The sequence below is a fragment of the Delphinapterus leucas genome, chromosome 18, assembly GCF_059928025.1.
Source record: "Delphinapterus leucas isolate spDelLeu-1000000601 "Yukka" chromosome 18, BTC_Dleu_Yukka2, whole genome shotgun sequence".
Taxonomy (NCBI): domain Eukaryota; kingdom Metazoa; phylum Chordata; class Mammalia; order Artiodactyla; family Monodontidae; genus Delphinapterus; species Delphinapterus leucas.
This window is the reverse complement of record NC_143146.1, coordinates 11,520,743-11,538,612: the sequence shown is the minus strand read 5'-3', so window position 1 is coordinate 11,538,612 and position 17,870 is coordinate 11,520,743. Positions and strand designations below refer to the sequence as shown.

Here is a 17,870-nt window from a genome sequence, read left to right as displayed (position 1 = left end):
ACTGGCAAGCGGATTCTTAACCACTGCACCACCAAGGAAGTCCTGACTTGCCAATTCTTGAATTCTGAGCGGGAGGTAGTTCTGGGTTATGATTCCTTGCTTATGTACTCTAAGTTGGTGTCCTCTCTGCAGATTCGATTGAACTCTAAAGCTCAGAGGAATTGACTTTATAAAGACTGTTGCCCACCAGTCCAGTTCTACAAGGATCAAGCTATTCGCTACTGCAGTCGTGCACCAACAGTGCACCCTGAGGGGAATTCAGGATGGAGGAAAAAACAGGAATGTTCTGTGCTTTATATACTGGCCCTGGATAGAGATACATATCTAAGGAATAATTTCAGTGAACTCAGATTCTTGCATCTTCTCATACATACAAAAGCACTAAAACCTTTAACTTGAGATGTCTGTTCTCTGTGTTTAGCAGTAACCTTTTGATGTTGGCCTACCTGTTTTTTTTCCAGCCAAAAAACTCCTATATATCCTGGCTCCTCCCTTACCTCTTCAGAACAGTTCCTCAGAGCTATCTGAGAGGCCGTCTCCTGTGCTATGGTCCTCAGTAGAGTCCCAGAATAAAATTTAACTCACATCTTTTATGTTGTGTTTTCCTTTGTCACGAAAAGCAAGTTTCTCCTTGAAAAATACTCAAAATGCACCACACAAACACACACAAGTACGTCTGTGCATATACAAACGGACATCGCATCACTTCAATAGGAAAAGTGACATAAACTTGCCCAGGGATGATCATACCAGATTTCTATTTTGCTGGAACTACATTTCTCACTGGGCTCTCAGGTGTGCTCCTGTCTTCCTTTGCAAAGAAATGTCAGTAACTCCCTTCTCCTATTTGTCTACTCCCATTTTTCCCCTCACCTCATTTCCAGTCACCTCTTTAAAGAGATCTTGTTTAGTCTATGCAAACAATCACTGTCCCACGCAAGAATGAGCCACCGCATCCAATGCTGGGAACCTGTCCGTGCACATACCTCTGAGTAGCTGTCTATTTGAAGATTTGTGGCTAGTTCCTCCCCATTGGTTTCCTTATCCTGCACCCAACCGTCTCCCAAACTTCTCCTTCCCTCCACCAACTCAGCCTTCATCAGCAAGTACTTTTTGGAGCACCACCTCTGTAATAGGGGCTGGTGTGCCTTGGGCACTGTAGTGAGGAAACCGTGGAAAACCCGGGCAAGGCAGCAAGCACGGGGCGCTGGGCAAGTGAGACGCTCCACGACGCCCCAAGGGGGCTCTAGATCGGAATTTGGAACAGGAACGGGATAGCTGGACCCTCTCCCGCGGCAAACACCCCAGCCGACCCGCTGAAAACCTGGCAAGTGGATTTCCTCCACTCTCCCTCCCGGAAACTCCTCAGGGCGCTTGCAGCCGCTCTCACTGAGCATGTGCAGGCGGCGCTGCGCATGCTCCGTCGAGGTCCGTTTCGGAGTCTGTTGCGGAACCCGCGGTGTCTCCTACCGCAACCGGAACTATCCGTCGCGGGGCCGGCCTGCCTCAGCTCCGGCGGACTGGTAGTCGTCGCCGAGCCTCCCCGTCCCTCCTTCCCTCTTCACCCCCCGCGGCTCTGCTGCCCTTCCCCCGAAACAGCCGTTATGAGCGCGAGGCTGCCGGCGTCGTCTCCACCTCGGTGGCAGTTGCTGCTGTCGCTGCTCCTGCTGGGGGCGGCCCCAGGCCCGCGTCGGAGCGCAGCCTTCTACTTGCCCGGCCTGGCGCCCGTCAACTTCTGCGAGGAAGAGAAAAAGAGCGACGAGTGCAAGGTGGGTGCGGCCTGGCGGACCCCCCGGTGCACAGTCGGAAGAGGAAGCCTCCCTCTGCCGGGGGGGAGCCGGCGTCTCAGGGGAAGGGGGCGTAGCAGTGGGTGCGGTCGGGTGTCCCCAGAAGCGCGTGGGGTTGGCCCCGCTGTGGGGCGCAGGCTCTGGAACGGCCTCCGTACCGGGGTAGATTCTGGCGGACTCGGCGGGCCAGGTAGCACGAGCAGGTGGGTTCAGTTTCCGGAACAGGAACTGTGTGTGTACGGCGCTCGCTTGGCGTTGGAGGCGTGCAGGTCAGCGAGCGTTCCACGGGCGAGTGTCCGCTCACAGCCCCGTGTCCCGCCTCCAAGGACGGGGACGGCCAGGTCTTCCAGTAACTTGTAATTTCATTGCTTCCCGTTTTCTACTTTTCTGGAACCCTGGTTGGTTATGAGGACTTGTTCTTTCTAGGACTTAGGTGTTTTTACCTCACGGTTAGCAGTCGCTTCCTTTGTGGGATTTAACACCCAGAACCGCGTAAACTGCATTAATAAGGAGTTGCTGTGATGGTTGAGACAGTTAATGTCTACCATTTAAGGGTAAAAAAAAAAAAAATTAATATGCAAAAAATAGGAAAGATCCCACTAGTTTCTCCGAGATTGTTTTAAACACTTAAAAGGAGCAGACAACAGGAGAAACCGGCGTTTTCTTCCTAGTTTCTTGAAAACTTTGATCTCTTACCACCTTAAACTCAAGGTTTTCAGTTTAACCACTAGTAAAAGAGACGTAGGTAGAGTAACCTGCTTTTAGGTTATTAGGTAGAGGGCAGGAAAGTATACATACACAGTTATTTTAGGTTGCTAAAACTTACCCTTTGGGGTGCAAGAAACTCTTTGAAACCGTTAATACTTTTAACAGTTCAGATAATCGTTCAGCATACTTTTACAATCTATAAGTAGGTTTATTTACTAAGCTTGGTTTTTTTAAGCTGGTGTTTATTTTATTACTGCTAGCTTTACAATAGTTGTGAATTTTGAGCTTATTTTAGGGCACTAAAGAAGCTATTAAACTTTTCATGGCATTTTACAGTTTCTGTTTAAAAACTTGGATCTCTTAAAAATGTCTAAGGATCTTTCAGGTGTACCCACATCAACAGTTAGTGCTTGAATACTGTAACTCGTACCTTGCAGTGCAAGAAATTTTCGCTCTTTGAGAGTTCTGACTGAAAGAAAATAGTGCTTCCAAGTGGAAGAGAGAGCTAGTCTCACAAGCACACAGGTTTTTCCATTAAATATTTTAGTAATCAGCCTTTAAAGCTTAGTATTTGGTCTTTAAATTTAACAGCAATCGTATATTGTCTAACTAGTGCCTTAGACACAAAAAAGATATTCCCGTCTCCTAGGAACCTCAGAGATCATAAACTTATGACAGATTATCAAAATGTGATATGTTATAAAAGATGGCTGTCCAAAGTGCACTAAAACCCAAATGAGGAAACATCTGTGGATTGGAGTCTTCAGGGAAAGCTACAGAGAGGAAGTGACATTTGAGATGGACTTCAGACATGAGTATGAGTGAAATTTACAGGTGGTCTGCTAGTTAGATAATTTTGTTTCCTCAACAGGTCCTTCTTTAGGTAGTTACCTTTTAGTTAACTTTTGATTAATTTCAGGGAGTCCTTTTGGATTTTTAGTTTTTACAAGTATAGGGATAAAACAGGCAAGACAGATCATTTTTCTGAAGTGTTTGGACTTCATCTTTGTTGCCATCTGCTTTCACATCTTGGTCAGTGGAAACAGATCTTAGACCAGTAGAAAGAGGCACTTTTAGCAGTTTTCCCCTAGAATTTGACTAACTGGTGTAGGGAATTTGAAGTACACTTTAATACTTCTTCTCTTTGCTTCTCAAAGGAGAAAAACAGTAAACAGTTTAAATTTTCATTACTTCAATCAGGGTATTAATTTTTTTTTTCTCATCCATTCCATATTTGTTAAGGAAGACGGTCTTGTCTACACTGTCAGAAAAGTTGAAAGGACTTATTTTAAAAATTGGAAGTGGGAGTTGTGAAATGGGAATAATTATTTCCAGAGATGCTTTTAGGTTAGGGAATCAGCAGTTTGATGAATTGGGTAGGTCATTGATACTATTTCTATCAGTTTTTCCATCTGTAAGATAGAAATAATCATATTTGCTTACTATATATTCCCCTTGAAAGATATTTTGCCTTTCCTGGAGGGAAAGTACAATATTTATCATTGTTGCAATATTATACAATATTCATAAGTGTAAAGATGAACCAAGTTTATTTTCGGCATAAGTGTAATTTATGGAGTATAGTCTTTACATATCCTGTGAAGCCCATGTCCTGTATTTAGCTCACCATGTATATTGAGAGACAATCAAAAGAACCCTGAGGATTTGGTCATTTTCTCCTCTCAAAATTATTTTATGTTCAATTTACTGGCATAGAAACAGTAGTCCAGTGAACATACAGTCATATTCATATTCCTTTAACTTCTGATTTATGATCTTCATTAGCCTTAATAAACAGTGTGACTGTGTTCTGTGCCTTTTTTTTTTAGCTTGCTGTCATTACAGGTACATTTGAATATCAACATAGTGCACATTTTCATTGGCTATACAGTATTTCATTGTAGTATTACAATACTATGGTTTGCTGAGCTGTTTCTTGCTTGTAGGGCATTTAGATTGGTCCCGATTTTTCTATATTGTAAATAACTTTGCTAGAATGTATTTAGCAGGAATTCATTGCATATTCACAAATTACTAAGCCAAAGGCAAGAAGCAATTTTATAGCTCTATTTAATATCACCAGGTTTCTTTGAAGAAAGGTAGGTTTGATTTACAATGCCATTAGCTGAATGATTCCATGTGTCTTCACAGTATTTTATAGTTTTTATTTATCAATTTAATAGCTATGTGATGGTACCTAAACAGTTTTTAATGCTGCATTGCTTTTGAGGTTTCTCTATCTTTCAATTCTCTTATTTGTCTTATTTTGTTAGTTTTTCAAACCACAGTATTAAAGAATTGAACCATGGGATTGCTTTCTGCTAGCATTTTAGTTTCTTAAGCTCAGGGGATAATATGTTGACTGCAGTAAGTAGAGTAAGCCTTGGTCAGAAGTGAATAGCTAAATGTGAAGTTACCTTTAGATTGAGTCTTAAGTGTGCTAAGTGGCATTCTAATGGCTGATAACTGAAGATTAGTGAGCAGTTCACCCTTGCTGCTTTTAACTTTCAAGCAATTATTTAATGGCTTGTCAACATGAACAACTAACTCTAGAAAACATTTGCCACTTTTTTACTGTTTGATGATGTGTGTACATGGACAGATCATGTTCTTAGATGAAAGAGTAAGATTTTCTTTCCTGTCCAGTAAGGAAAATGACCAAATATACCCCCCTGGTGTTTAAAAAAAAAAAAGTTTAAATGGATTAGTTTAACAACTTTTTTATAAAAAAGAAAATCAGAATCACACTTTTAAATTTCCTTCATCAGTAGTTACTTTTAGAAGCTTTTAACAAATTCTGTGTCTATTATTTTGGGAGCAGTTGCCTATAAATATGGAATTAGTCAAATTTAAGAAAACAGTTCTAAATGTTGCTCTGAACAAAGACAAGAATGAATGTATTATTTACCTGTTTTAACTTGACCATAGAGATTTTGAAGATTTTGAAATATTTAAAGAAAAAATATAACTTACATGTGTACCTAACAATATAATTGGTATATATTTATTGATATTTAGTTTCATGTTTTCATAGTTTTTTTTTTTTTTGCGGTACGCGGGCCTCTCACTGTTGTGGCCAGGCAGACTCTCAACCATTGCGCCACCAGGGAAGCCCCATCGTTTTTTTCTGGAAGAAGAGCATTGATTCTTAGCTACTGGAAAGTAATCAGTGTGTGAGGGTTACTGATATTGTTTCAGGTATGAAATCTGGCATTGGAAAGAATGACTTTGGATAAATTCACATTCCAATGATTGTTCTTTGTTCCTGTGAAAAAGTACATGGAACTGAGTTAGAAGGTTTGCGTTCAGAAATTAAATTTTCGAATAAAACTATTTTAAAACTGTGATCGTTCATTATAGTGGATATGAGAGCTAGGATTAGGAAAGCAAGCGTTGTTGATACAGATAAAATACTGTCCTACTGCTCTCTACAAAGGGAAGCCCTTTTCAAGAGGTGTGTTCTTGAACATCTGAAACAAAACCACAGACAGGTGCTCCACATGCAGACACACCTAAGTTCTAGAAACTGGTCTGAGCTCAGTCAGCCTTAGAGCCCAGTTCCCCAAACCCCTACTTCTATTCTTCCTTGCAATTTTCTATTGCAGTGTCCTCGTAGTAAATGTTGTACTGTAGTTAATCGTAGCTACCTAAATATATGCACTCTACAAGGCCATTGGCTGTTGCCATGAAAATTAACTGAGTGTTGATGAAAGGCTTTGTAAGAAATTTGTGAAATATATTTTTCTTTGTTCTTCTTACTCTCACCTTTCATACCTATTTAGTGCCCTTTGCTAATAACAGTGATAGAAACTACAATTTGTGTACTTTATGTGTGCCAGTTATATATTAATCTTAGTTAATCCTCCAAACAATCCTGTGGTTTTTAGATGGGGAAGCTGAAGCTGGGTAGGATGCAGTACCCTCTCAAGCAAACATACCTCATAAGTAGCGAAGCTAAGATGCAACTCCAGGAGTGTCTAGGCTCTTCACCACATTGGGGTACTCCTGGATCTTCTAGGCTGAGCGCCGTACCTCTTCTCCTGCCCTGCCCTGCAGATCCTGGGCTGCTTGTAATCCTGGACTTGCACAGTTATTGCAGTTACAACAAAAAGCTCTTTACCTATGTCATCAGTTTTTAACCAGTCACATTTTATGTTTATTCCTTTCTTTGATACAGTTTAAAGTTGAAATTTTATTTTTTGATGGGAGGTGGAGGAAGAACCTTAATATCTAGGAGATCAGCTTCTGGGCATTGTTGGTCAGGTAACTCAAAGCTCATGAACATCCATTTGTGAGTTCCAGCATTTCTATTGGGATTTTAAAATTATATCTGAGCTAAGGTTTTCCTTCTTTGGACTTTTTCCCACTGTGGGCTTCTCCAATATTAAAGTAATGGAAGCTTCCATAGTTTTCCTTTTCTATGGCTGTACCTTGGTATCTCAGACACTTTTGTGACTAGTCACTTGCTTTGATCCTTGTACAAAGTCACATTTCTTCACTGAGATTTCTTTCTACCTTGAAAAACAGTTGTACGTGTCGGTTGGGACATACATGATGGCAGTTGTAAAAGCAGAATCAAAACAAAGGAACAAGGAAATGGGGGGAAATGCAGTACTATAGCATAGCATGCTTTGAAGTAATAAAATAGGGTGTAGTTGTGACCAAAGTTGGGATCAGAAGTAGAATGGGCAGTTGGGGACTAGAAATAAAATTGTACATTTGGGAGGAGAAGGATTTAGAAGGGAGATGATAGAACTCTAAATTAATTAAAAGCATTTCCATAAAAGGTTTCTTAGGGTGGTATTGTAATCATTCTTGTTTTGTCTATGTTTTGCTTTAGAATTTACAGTCTTGCTTTAGGATTAATCTGTACCTTTCTTAAAATGGTTAATGTCACAACTTTTCATGCTTGTAATAACTCATTTTGGGACAGTTGAAAGTGGCAATGTGAAGAAAGTAACCTTTAAGGCTCTTTTGAGTCATGTAAGTGATATCTTGGAGTTGGCTATCTCCAGAAGGAGATGCACGTAATTAACTCTTCGATGGGGAATCAAGAAGATGTTTAGAATGGAAAATGACCTTAAAGTTAATCAAATATTGCTCTCTTACAGCGATTGCTATTTTAATAAGAAAACTAAATCCCACTAGCTACCCTAGGAACACATAAATAGCTTTGCCACTTTTCTCTTTTACTTCCTTGAATGTGTGCCCTATCTCCGCATCTGGATTATAAATTCTTTGAAAGGCAGCCATTCATGGGTTTTATATTATTATGGCATTCACGGTTTCTAGTACAGGACATTATGGGCTTTGAATAAATGTGTTGATTGAATGAATTTCCCATGGTTTTTCAGGGTTTTTTGTTGTGAATCTTCCTGGGTTTTCACATATATTGCAAATTCTATTTCCCCCTATTTATTACTTCTTTTGAAGTCATCTTTCCTGCTTCTAACATCTTCCCACACTAAACTTTACTCTTTATTTCTTATTGCTTTGATTTGGCTTCTGTCACTTCATAATATGACTAAAGTCTGCTCTCATCTTTAAAGCCTTTTCTTTTTCCAACTTTTAATTGTGACAATTTTCAAAATTCAAAAAAGTTGAAAGAATAGTATAATGATCACCTGTATATCCACCTAGACCCTTAGAGCCAACAGTTGTTTATGTTTTCTTCTATTTGTTTTATCTGTGTGTATATTTATATTTTTTAGGGACGAATGTCATGTTTGTAACATACTTTTGCCCTTCATGAAACCACATAAACTCACTAGCAGTCTCATTTCCTTTCTTCTTTCTTGTTTTTAACATTTGTCCTACTGTCATATTACGAGGATCTCGTAATATTATTCTTATAATACTTATAATATTTTTGAAATTTTCCTCTTTCACTATAAGGGTCAATATTTAAAATAGAGTGTTGTAGATGTAGCATATTTACAAATACGTTGTAAATTGTTCTATTCTGTATTAAATTTATCAGTTTAAATTTACAATTCTTAGCATGTTTTAAATGAGATAAATATTAAATTTTCAAATTCGCACAGTTTAAAAAAGGAAGAATGAATGAAAGTGCTACAGAAATAGCCAAAATGAACTGAATATCCAAGGTGTGTTTTGATTAGTTCACCAAGCGACAGAAAAAGGTCCACAATTTAGTGGTGATTTCTATGATGGACCAACTTTCCTGTAAAAGTAAGTGTGGAAAAGTGTCAGAAGAGACTAGAAGGAAGAAAAGTGGAGGACTGAGAGCAGCAAAAATTAAAAGTGGTAGCAGCAGTTGAGTTTACTCACTTTTTTGAGCCAGCAGTCCAGTTTTTGAACTTATTTGTCTTAAAGTAGAGCAAGTAATCCCTAGCTCATAAGGTTACTATGAGAATTGTGCTTGATGATTATTGTCTTCCCCTTCCCTAGACTGATAGCCAAGAAGGGAGTAATGAAGAGGCATAAACAGTAGATCAGAAGCCACTGTCCTTAGTGTCCTTTAATGGGAGGGAGGAAGGAGGGCCTCTCACAGAAACCCTCAAGGTTATCCTTATACTAATACGTATTTGGATTGAGGAAGGTCCAGCTTCTCTAAAATAATAGGTAATAATAGCTATCTTTATCTAGCTTATAGTTAAACATTTAACTTACAGTTATTGTGTGCCAACTATAAACCAGCTTCTATATCATTTCTGTTTATTACGTCATTTATTCCTCACATTCAAAATTACTTGCCCATAAGCACATATTTATTAGCAATAGACCTAGGTTTGAAATGAACCCAGCAGTCTGACTCTGTTCTCCCTCCAAACTGAAATTGTGTTCTCTGTTTATATGCTGTGTGTGTTAAAATTAGTTTTGTTTTTAGGTCAAAGATATGTGAGAAGAATTGTTTTTGAATTTTGCTGTCAATATTTTGGAAAATTTTGTGGACAGACCTTGATAATTGTAGACATCCTTATAAATCACACAGGAAGGCTGAAACATGCTTCTTCAGTGACGTTAACATTTTTGTTACTAGGAGTAGAATTTGAAGCTACTTCACCAGATCAGGAAAAGTTGATAGATACGGTAAATTTAATGGGGAGTTGATAGTAGACAAAATGCCAAGTGTGAGAAGGATAAAAACTAATAATGTACAAATAAGAAAATAGGGAGGGAGGGTGTGTGGGTCTTTGGGCTATAGACTGAAATGGAATAAGTGTGGTGATAATCAGTTTAAATGATACTAAATTATATAATCAGAAGACTAGCATGGTGTCTAAAAGAGAAATTTTCCTGGCTTCTAGAGTTTGCTTCAGAGACTTAAAGTAGACTTAGAGGGAGCCAATGAATTTGATGTCTAAAGTTTTGACAAGATTGTTTTTTAAAAAGGTTAAATTGGAATTTCAAGTGGTGTGGGTTAGCTTAAGGAGGTAGGGAATAAACCATGGGGAATAGTAAAAATGGAGACAGACTTCCAGAAGTCCCTGAGGCTAATTTGGATCTTAGATTTAGCAAAAAGAATGAATGTGAAATGTTTTAATTAGCTAGTAGTATTAAACTCTTGTATCAACATAATATAAAGCCACTGGGAATATACTTCCAGAAGCTCTCTTAAAGTTATATGAGAGAACAAAAGGTAGTAAATTAATTTGGTCATGGACAAGTTAAAGTATATTTGAAGAAAAAGTTAACAATTATATATTTGAGGTGATGAACTTTAAACTATCAGTTACAGAACATTGGAAAGAGATGAAGAGTGTCATTGAAGAATTTATGCTTTTGGCCAAAAAGGCTAATGAAAAGTAACAATGTCATTCTATACATATATGAAGCTTTGATGTCTATACCTTGAATTCTGCCTGTAATTCTCAGTGCTATACCTTTTAAGAAAGATGTGAGAGTAGGGCAAGGTCCCGAGAAAAGCAGCTGGCATGATCAAGGAGATAGATGATTCAAAAGATTAAGACCTTTCCGTTTTGAAAGATTAAGACTCAAAGGAGAGATGAGAGAAGTCAGAAAATGAGAATACGGTTTTCCTTCAATCTTACAATCCTATAGCTAAGAGATGTACCATGAAACTTCAGAGAGAACATCATAGGCTAAGCAAAAATTCTTGCCTCATCCATTGGGTAGAAATGGAAGAAACTTTTACCCAAAATTTATATGCTCTTCAACAGTGTCCTAAAAATGTTTTTTAAATGGCATCAAATCTCTGAACCTTTTGCCCTGTTTTGGGTTTCCTAAGATATGAATTTAAAGAACATTGAAAAATACCTAGTAAACAGAGCTCAAGGATGAACTAGGAGTCCAGTCCAGCTTGCTGTCTGTTTTGTAGGGTCCTCAATCTAAGAACTGTGTTTACATTTTTAAGTGATTAGAAAAAAATTAGAAGAAGAAGAATATTTAGGGATGAGTGAAAATTACATGAAAATCAAATTTCAATCCCCATAAATAGTTTTATTGGGCTACAGCTGGGCTCATTCACTTATGTAATGTTTGTGGCTGCTTTTGTACTACAATGGCAGAGACTGCTTGTCCAGCAAAGCCTAAAATATTTACTCTCTGGCCCTTTAAGAAAAAAATTTGCCAACCTCTGGGATAGACTAACATTCGAGTTATTTTTCCAAGTAAAGGGAAGATTGCAATTACTAGAGTAAAATATTAAGTATATGAAGAGGGTTTATAAAGGGTACTAAGCAGCATTTTGTTCTTTTCCATTACTGTGCTGTCCCATATAGAAGCCATTAGACGCCTGCGACTATTTTTTTAAAATAAATTTATTTATTTTATTTATTTATTTTTGGCTGCATTGGGTCTTCGTTGCTGCGTGTGGGCTTTCTCTGGTTGTGGTGAGCAGGGGCTACTCTTCCTTGTGGTGTGTGGGCTTCTCACTGCGGTGGCTTCCCTTGTTGCAGACCACAGGCTCTAGGCTTGCAGGCTTCAGTAGTTGTGGCTCGTGGGCTGCTCAGTAGTTTTGGCACACGGGCTTAGTTGCTCCGTGGCAAGTGGGATCTTCCCGGAGCAGGGCTCGAACCCGTGTCCCCTGCATTGGCAGGCGGATTCTTAACCACTGCGCCACCAGGGAAGTCCTCCTGTGAGTTTTTAAATGTAAAATTAAATAAAAAATTAAATTCAGATCTTCAGCCACACTGACCACGTTTCAAGTGACTAATGGCCCCGTGTGGCTAGTGGCTACTGTATTTGACAGAGCAGATAGAGTATTTTCATTGCTTGAAGTTCTACTGGACATTGCTGCATAATAGTAAATACTTACATAGTACTTTGTGACAGGCACTGTTCTCGAGTCTTCTCAAAAACTAGTTGCAACAGGGATTATTATTACCTCCGTTCTACAAATGAGAAAACCAAGGCACAGGGAAGTGAAGAAACTTCCCCAAGATCACACAGCTAGTAAATGTCAGAGCCAGGATTTAAACCCAGGCAGCCTAGCTTCAGAGTCTGTGTTCTTAATCTCTTTGTACTGAGAGTAAAGAATATGCTTAATTGTGGCACAAGGGAGTTGGCTTATGTGGTGAAAATGTGGATCTGTGGATTTTGAGACTCAAAACATAGAAAGTTGTGTAGAGTATAATAGGTGCATTCCTCCCTAGAAAGAAATCTAAAGATGTGAACTGGATTAGCTTTTTAGGAACTTTCAGTCTTCATTAAGATACATTAAATAGGGCTTCCATGGTGGCGCAGTGGTTGAGAGTCTGCCTGCCGATGCAGGGGACACGGGTTCGTGCCCTGGTCCAGGAGGATCCCACATGCCGCGGAGCGGCTGGGCCTGTGAGCCATGGCCGCTGAGCCTGCGCATCCGGAGCCTGTGCTCCGCAACAGGAGAGGCCACAACAGTGAGAGGCCCACGTACCGCAAAAAAAAAAAAAAAAAAAAAGATACATTAAATAGAGCGCTTGGATTCTGGTATATCTTCATAGCAGTGTTGACCCCTTATAATTAGTGAAAATTATTTTGGCAGAGTAAGCTATCAACGGGGAATTTTGCCTTCACAACAGTTATATAAGTTTGTGATAATTACTCAAGCATTCTGTAAACTTAAATATCATGTCCCATTATCTTCTTAGCCAGAAAGACCAGTGATATAGTCTTCAGTATTTTGTACAAGGAGACACAGTTAAACTTTTTTTTGTGTTTGAGACAGTGTTACCATTGAGTTGTCATTTTATTTCAGTACGGTTTTAGGGGTTTTATGTGTGTTTTCAGTACCGTGTACAAAGGCTAATGTCTTCCATTGTATATCATGAATATTGGATGGGCATTTTAGTGGATGAGCAGTGTAGTTTAGGCATTCCCTATTGTGAATATCATTAAATTTATTTGGTTTCCTTTATTTAACAAATACATAGCACTTCATGTATTAGGCACTGTTTGACATACTTTATAAATGTTAACTCATTTAATCCTCATACCTCTGTGAGGTAGTTACTGTTATCCCCATTTTGCAGATAAAGAAACTGAAGCACCCATGAGGAAACTGAGATGCTAAATAATTTGACCAAGTATAAGTGGTAAAGCTGGGATTTGAACCCAGGCAAACTGGCCCCAGAGGTCTTCTTTTGCCCACTGTGTTTTGCTGTTTTTCAAATGACAGTGTATTAATTAGTTTTTGTACATTGAACATTTTGTCTCACTTTTGGGGTGTTAACAGGTATAGAAGACTGCTGACAGCACTAGTAAATGAGATCAAAATGGCAAATGTGGCTTTATGCTCTTCCAGGTAGCCTCAGATCAGAGTCCAGAGGCAGCCATAGTGATCTAACCCTGTAAAATACAGGTAAACAGCTCCTATTTAATTGTTTTTGGTTAGTACCAAAAGTACTTCAGGGCACAGGTTACTTACTGACATTTTCAACTGAAGAATTCTGTATTGAGTAGCAATGAGCCCCTATTGGGAGAGTGGGTACCTGGGTACAAGTTCCTTTGGAACTTCAAATATACCTTGAAGAAATCCTGGGAGCTTCAGTAGGAAGGTGTGGCTTTGAGTTAGCCCATATTTCCTAGGAAGTTGATACAGCTTTTCTCCCTCTCCTCTGTTGTTGACCTTGATTTGGTCTTTATGAATTTATTCTCTGTTACTACCTTTGTAGTTAAGCATTCTCAAATTGATCAAAGCAGTCCTCCAGAATTAAACCATGTTGTCATTGTCTGTCTCCTGTCTGCTTAAGAGCATGAGATTGTGTTTCTAGTACAATTGATCTAGAAATTTCTTACCTACCTGGCAACATTTCTTTTTTTTTTTAATGGTCCCATGGTGTTTAATAGCTAATTTACTATCAACAGGCATACTACAATATGTTTCTAGTCTTTTAATGAACAAGTCTGCAGTATACATTCTTATACATGATCTCTTGTGCACACATGATTTTATTCCTAGGAGATAAGTTCTCATAAGTAGGATTGCTGGGTGGAAGAATGCATGTATTTTGCTTTCCAAAAGGCTGTAACCACTTCACATTTCAAAGAGCCACAGGTGTTATAGCTTTTGAAAACTTTTAGCCAAAGTTTAGTGGTCTCATATTGAATTTAATCGCAGATGTGTCTCAAATTCATACCTCCAGATTTTTTTTCTGAATGCCATGACTGTTTATCCTTCTACACTTAGGTATCTCAAAGGCACTTCAAACAAAACATGTCTAAAGACAAACTCACGATCTCTCCCCTCAAACCTAATCCTCTTCCAATGTCCCTTTTGTTTCTTGTCAAAATCAGAAAATTAAAGCATCTCTCTTCTTTAAACTTAGGGCGTGTGTTATCTTTACTCTCACATAAAACCAATCAGTCCTATCAAATTTATTTTCAAAATATTTCTTGGATGCATCCATTTCTCTTTTTCTCGTTGGCAGCATTCCTTGAATGCTGTGAGAATGTTTTGTGTTTTTTTTTAATTAATTTTTTTATTTTTGGCTGCATTGGGTCTTCGTTGCTGCGCACGGGCTTTCTCTACTTGGGGCGAGCAGGGGCTACTCTTTGTTGCTGTGTGCAGGCTTCTCATTGCGGTGACTTCTCTTGCTGCGGAGCACGGGCTCTAGGCACTCGGGCTTCAGTAGTTGTGGCTTGCGGGCTCTAGACCGCAGGCTCAGTAGTTGTGGCGCACAGTCTTAGTTGCTCCACGATGTGTGGGATCTTCCTGGACCAGGGCTCGAGCCTGTGTCCCCTGCATTGGCAGGCGGATTCTTAACCACTGCGCCACCAGGGAAGCCCCGAGAATGTTTTTTTAAAACTGTTTAAAAATAAAAATTATCTTTGTGCTGCAGAATGAAATACTGAATTTGAAAACCAGATTTTTAAAAACAATCTATATTGATGTAGTGAGTGATACCTTATTTAATTTAAATACTTATTTAATTTTTTAGAAATTTTTAGAACTTAAAGCATTTAGAAACTATTGGAGACATTTGCAACTGAAAATTATTTTATTGTAATTTAAATGCATATAAATCTACTCAGTGAATGGATTTATAAGTAATTCTTTAAAGTGAGTTGGATATCATAAAATTTCTCATTTCAAGAGTCAAATTCCTTTTTAATTCTAGGCGTGACCTAAGTTTTGGTCTCTAGTTGTTTATATTCTAATTCTGTGTTTCTTCATTTTCAGGCTGAAATAGAACTATTTGTGAACAGGCTTGACTCAGTGGAATCTGTTCTTCCTTATGAATATACAGCGTAAGTTTTTCAGCTTGGTTTTTTTTGAAATTTTATGACTCATCAGAATTTTGTACATTTAGAACTTTACTTTCTCCACAGTTATGGATAAATTCATATGCATTTAAAAAATGTACAGGGCCTGAAAACATTTCTAAAAGGGGTATTGTTTATTTCTAAGGTAGGGTTAAAATGTGAAATGTGATCTGTTGATGTCACTTTGCAGTGCAACAGAAGCACCAACGAAAACAATGAATTCCTTTTTTTACCTGACTGGACAAATAGCCATTTTGTTTTAATTTTTTTGATTATAAAAAAACCCACATAGTTTTCAACAAAATCCATATGTCCCACATAATCAATCTCCAGAAATAACTGCTTTGTTGTCTGCCCCCTGCATTTTTTCCCTGCTTATTCTAACATACACAACCACATTTATACATTTTTTAAAAATTTATTTATTTTTGGCTGTGTTGGGTCTTCGTTGCTGTGTGCAGACTTTCTCTAGTTGTGGCGAGCGGGGGCTACTCTTCGTTGTGGTGCGCGGGCTTCTCATTTCAGTGGCTTCTCTCATTGTGGAGCATGGGCTCTAGGCGCACGGGCTTCAGTAGTTGCAGCACGTGGGCTCAGTAGTTGTGGCTCATGAGCTTAGTTGCTCCGCGGCATGTGGGATCTTCCCAGACCAGGGATCGAACCCGTGTCCCCTGCATTGGCAGGCAGATTCTCAACCACTGTGCCAGCGGAGAAGCCCCATTTTTGTTTTAAATGAAAGCAGGTTTATGTATTTTATTTGCACCTTGTTTTTCTCACTGAATCTATTTGGACATCTTTTCTATATTAATACACAGCTACCTCAGTCTTTTTAGTAGCTGTTTATTATCCCTTTGTAGAGATCGTATAGAGTCTGTGTATGATTTGTTTCACTAATTCTCTATTTATGAGCATTTCATTATTTCCATTTTTTGATATTATAAAAAATGCTGCATAAATATCCTTTGTTCATTTGAGCACTATATTCCATATTGGGTATAAAATATGTTCCTAAATTTTAGTTGGCTTCTAAATTTCTCTGGTATCTAAGAGTTTTGAAAGAAAATATGTTTATTTTAGTCAAACAAAAAGTTTGACTATCCTACAAGAATCCATGTGCCTAAACATGTAAGAAGAGAATACAAATTTCATGAATGAATGGACCATAATTTATGTAACTTTGGATACTTTTTCTAGTTTTTGTTTTGTTAAATAAACAAATCTCTCTCCTTAAATCTTTGTGGCTATTCTTGGGAAAACTCAGTTAATCTCTTATATCCAGTAGATGGAGAATCTTCATTTGGGGACTTTCCAGCCCCAGTTTTTTGTTTTTTTTTTTTGCGGTACGCGGGCCTCTCAGTGTTGTGGCCTCTCCCGTTGCGGAGCACAGGCTCCGGACCCGCAGGCTCAGCGGCCATGGCTCACGGGCCCAGCCGCTCCGCGGCATGTGGGATCCTCCCGGACCGGGGCACGAACCCGTGTCCCCTGCATCGGCAGGCGGACTCTCAACCACTGCGCCACCAGGGAAGCCCCAGCCCCAGTTTTTTTATCACCCAAGATTCATCTTCCTCTTAGGGATCTAACTAGTCTGTAGCCATCACTGTGCCGGTCTAGCTTTTCATGTTGGCCAGTATATTGGGATGAGACAGAAACCCATGTAGTTGACACATCTTCTTGAAATGTCATTAAGTAAATATTTGAATTAGAAGGATAACAAAAAGAGATGAGTTATGCAAAATTCCCTTGAAGACTAGGGTGTAAATAATTTTATCATTGAAATGAACAACAATAAATTATAATGTATCAAGTTTTTAAATTCTATAATTTACATCTTAATAAAAGTATTATTTAAAAATCAAAGCATTCTAAGGCATAATTTTCAGGTGTTTTTTTTTGTTGTGTTGGGGAGATGTGGTACATGGAACTTGGAGTAGGAATATATTTCTTATTCATCTACTAGAGTGATCAGTACCTAATCTGTCCTCTAGGTTGGCTAGGGGTTTGATATCTCATTGCTTCCTTTTATGCTTAAAAACTTAAATATTCTTGCCCGCAGGTTTGATTTTTGCCAAGCATCAGAAGGAAAACGCCCATCTGAAAATCTAGGTCAGGTGTTATTTGGGGAAAGAATTGAACCGTCACCATATAAGGTTTGTATTCAGTGTTATATAAAAGTTATTTAGTTGTATCTTTTTTCTTTTTTCTCCCCACCTTGTAGAAAAGCCTGTGATAACTTAGCTAAGAAGGAATTCATTTCTCTTTCGCATCCAGGAAAAATTTCTTAAAGTCACAGTTTAGAAGTATCCCTCCCCTTCTCACGATATGTCATAAATAAGTTTGTTCAAAGGAACATTTCCAACAGTCAGTATTATATCAATAAATGATAAGGTGGTGGCCTAAAAGTGCTCAGACTCCCTGCCTCACCTTACAGAGGGACCTGGAACCCAGCTTTCAGTTATGAAGAGTTGTCCCAGTAACTTCATTTGGGAACAGAATCCCTAGAATTTCCGTATTAGCAGATAAAGCACTACTTCAGCTTTCCCATTGGGTTTTGGGGAAGCTAACCTTTCTGTTTTGATCAGTGGAAGTATATTTGGTACATCTTTGATACATTTTTAGGACATCAGTTGAACCAAGCTAAGCACAATATAAGATATTCTCTTCAATATATGTACTTCATCATCCAAAATTATTCTGCCTTTTAAATCTGTTATC

The 17,870-nt window shown here is 38.7% G+C and overlaps 1 protein-coding gene across 1 annotated transcript in view; it reads left to right on the top strand.

The window, feature by feature from the left end:
• The first annotated feature begins 1,423 nt into the window (after nucleotides 1-1,423).
• The window catches only part of TM9SF2 (transmembrane 9 superfamily member 2), a 57,384-nt gene continuing 40,937 nt past the window's right edge, over nucleotides 1,424-17,870 (top strand). Inside the window, exons 1-3 of the mRNA XM_022576851.3 lie at nucleotides 1,424-1,769; nucleotides 15,079-15,146; nucleotides 17,212-17,305. Of these exons, the coding sequence (XP_022432559.2) occupies nucleotides 1,605-1,769; nucleotides 15,079-15,146; nucleotides 17,212-17,305 (327 nt within the window). The 5' untranslated portion in view covers nucleotides 1,424-1,604. The remainder of the gene's footprint in view (nucleotides 1,770-15,078; nucleotides 15,147-17,211; nucleotides 17,306-17,870) is intronic.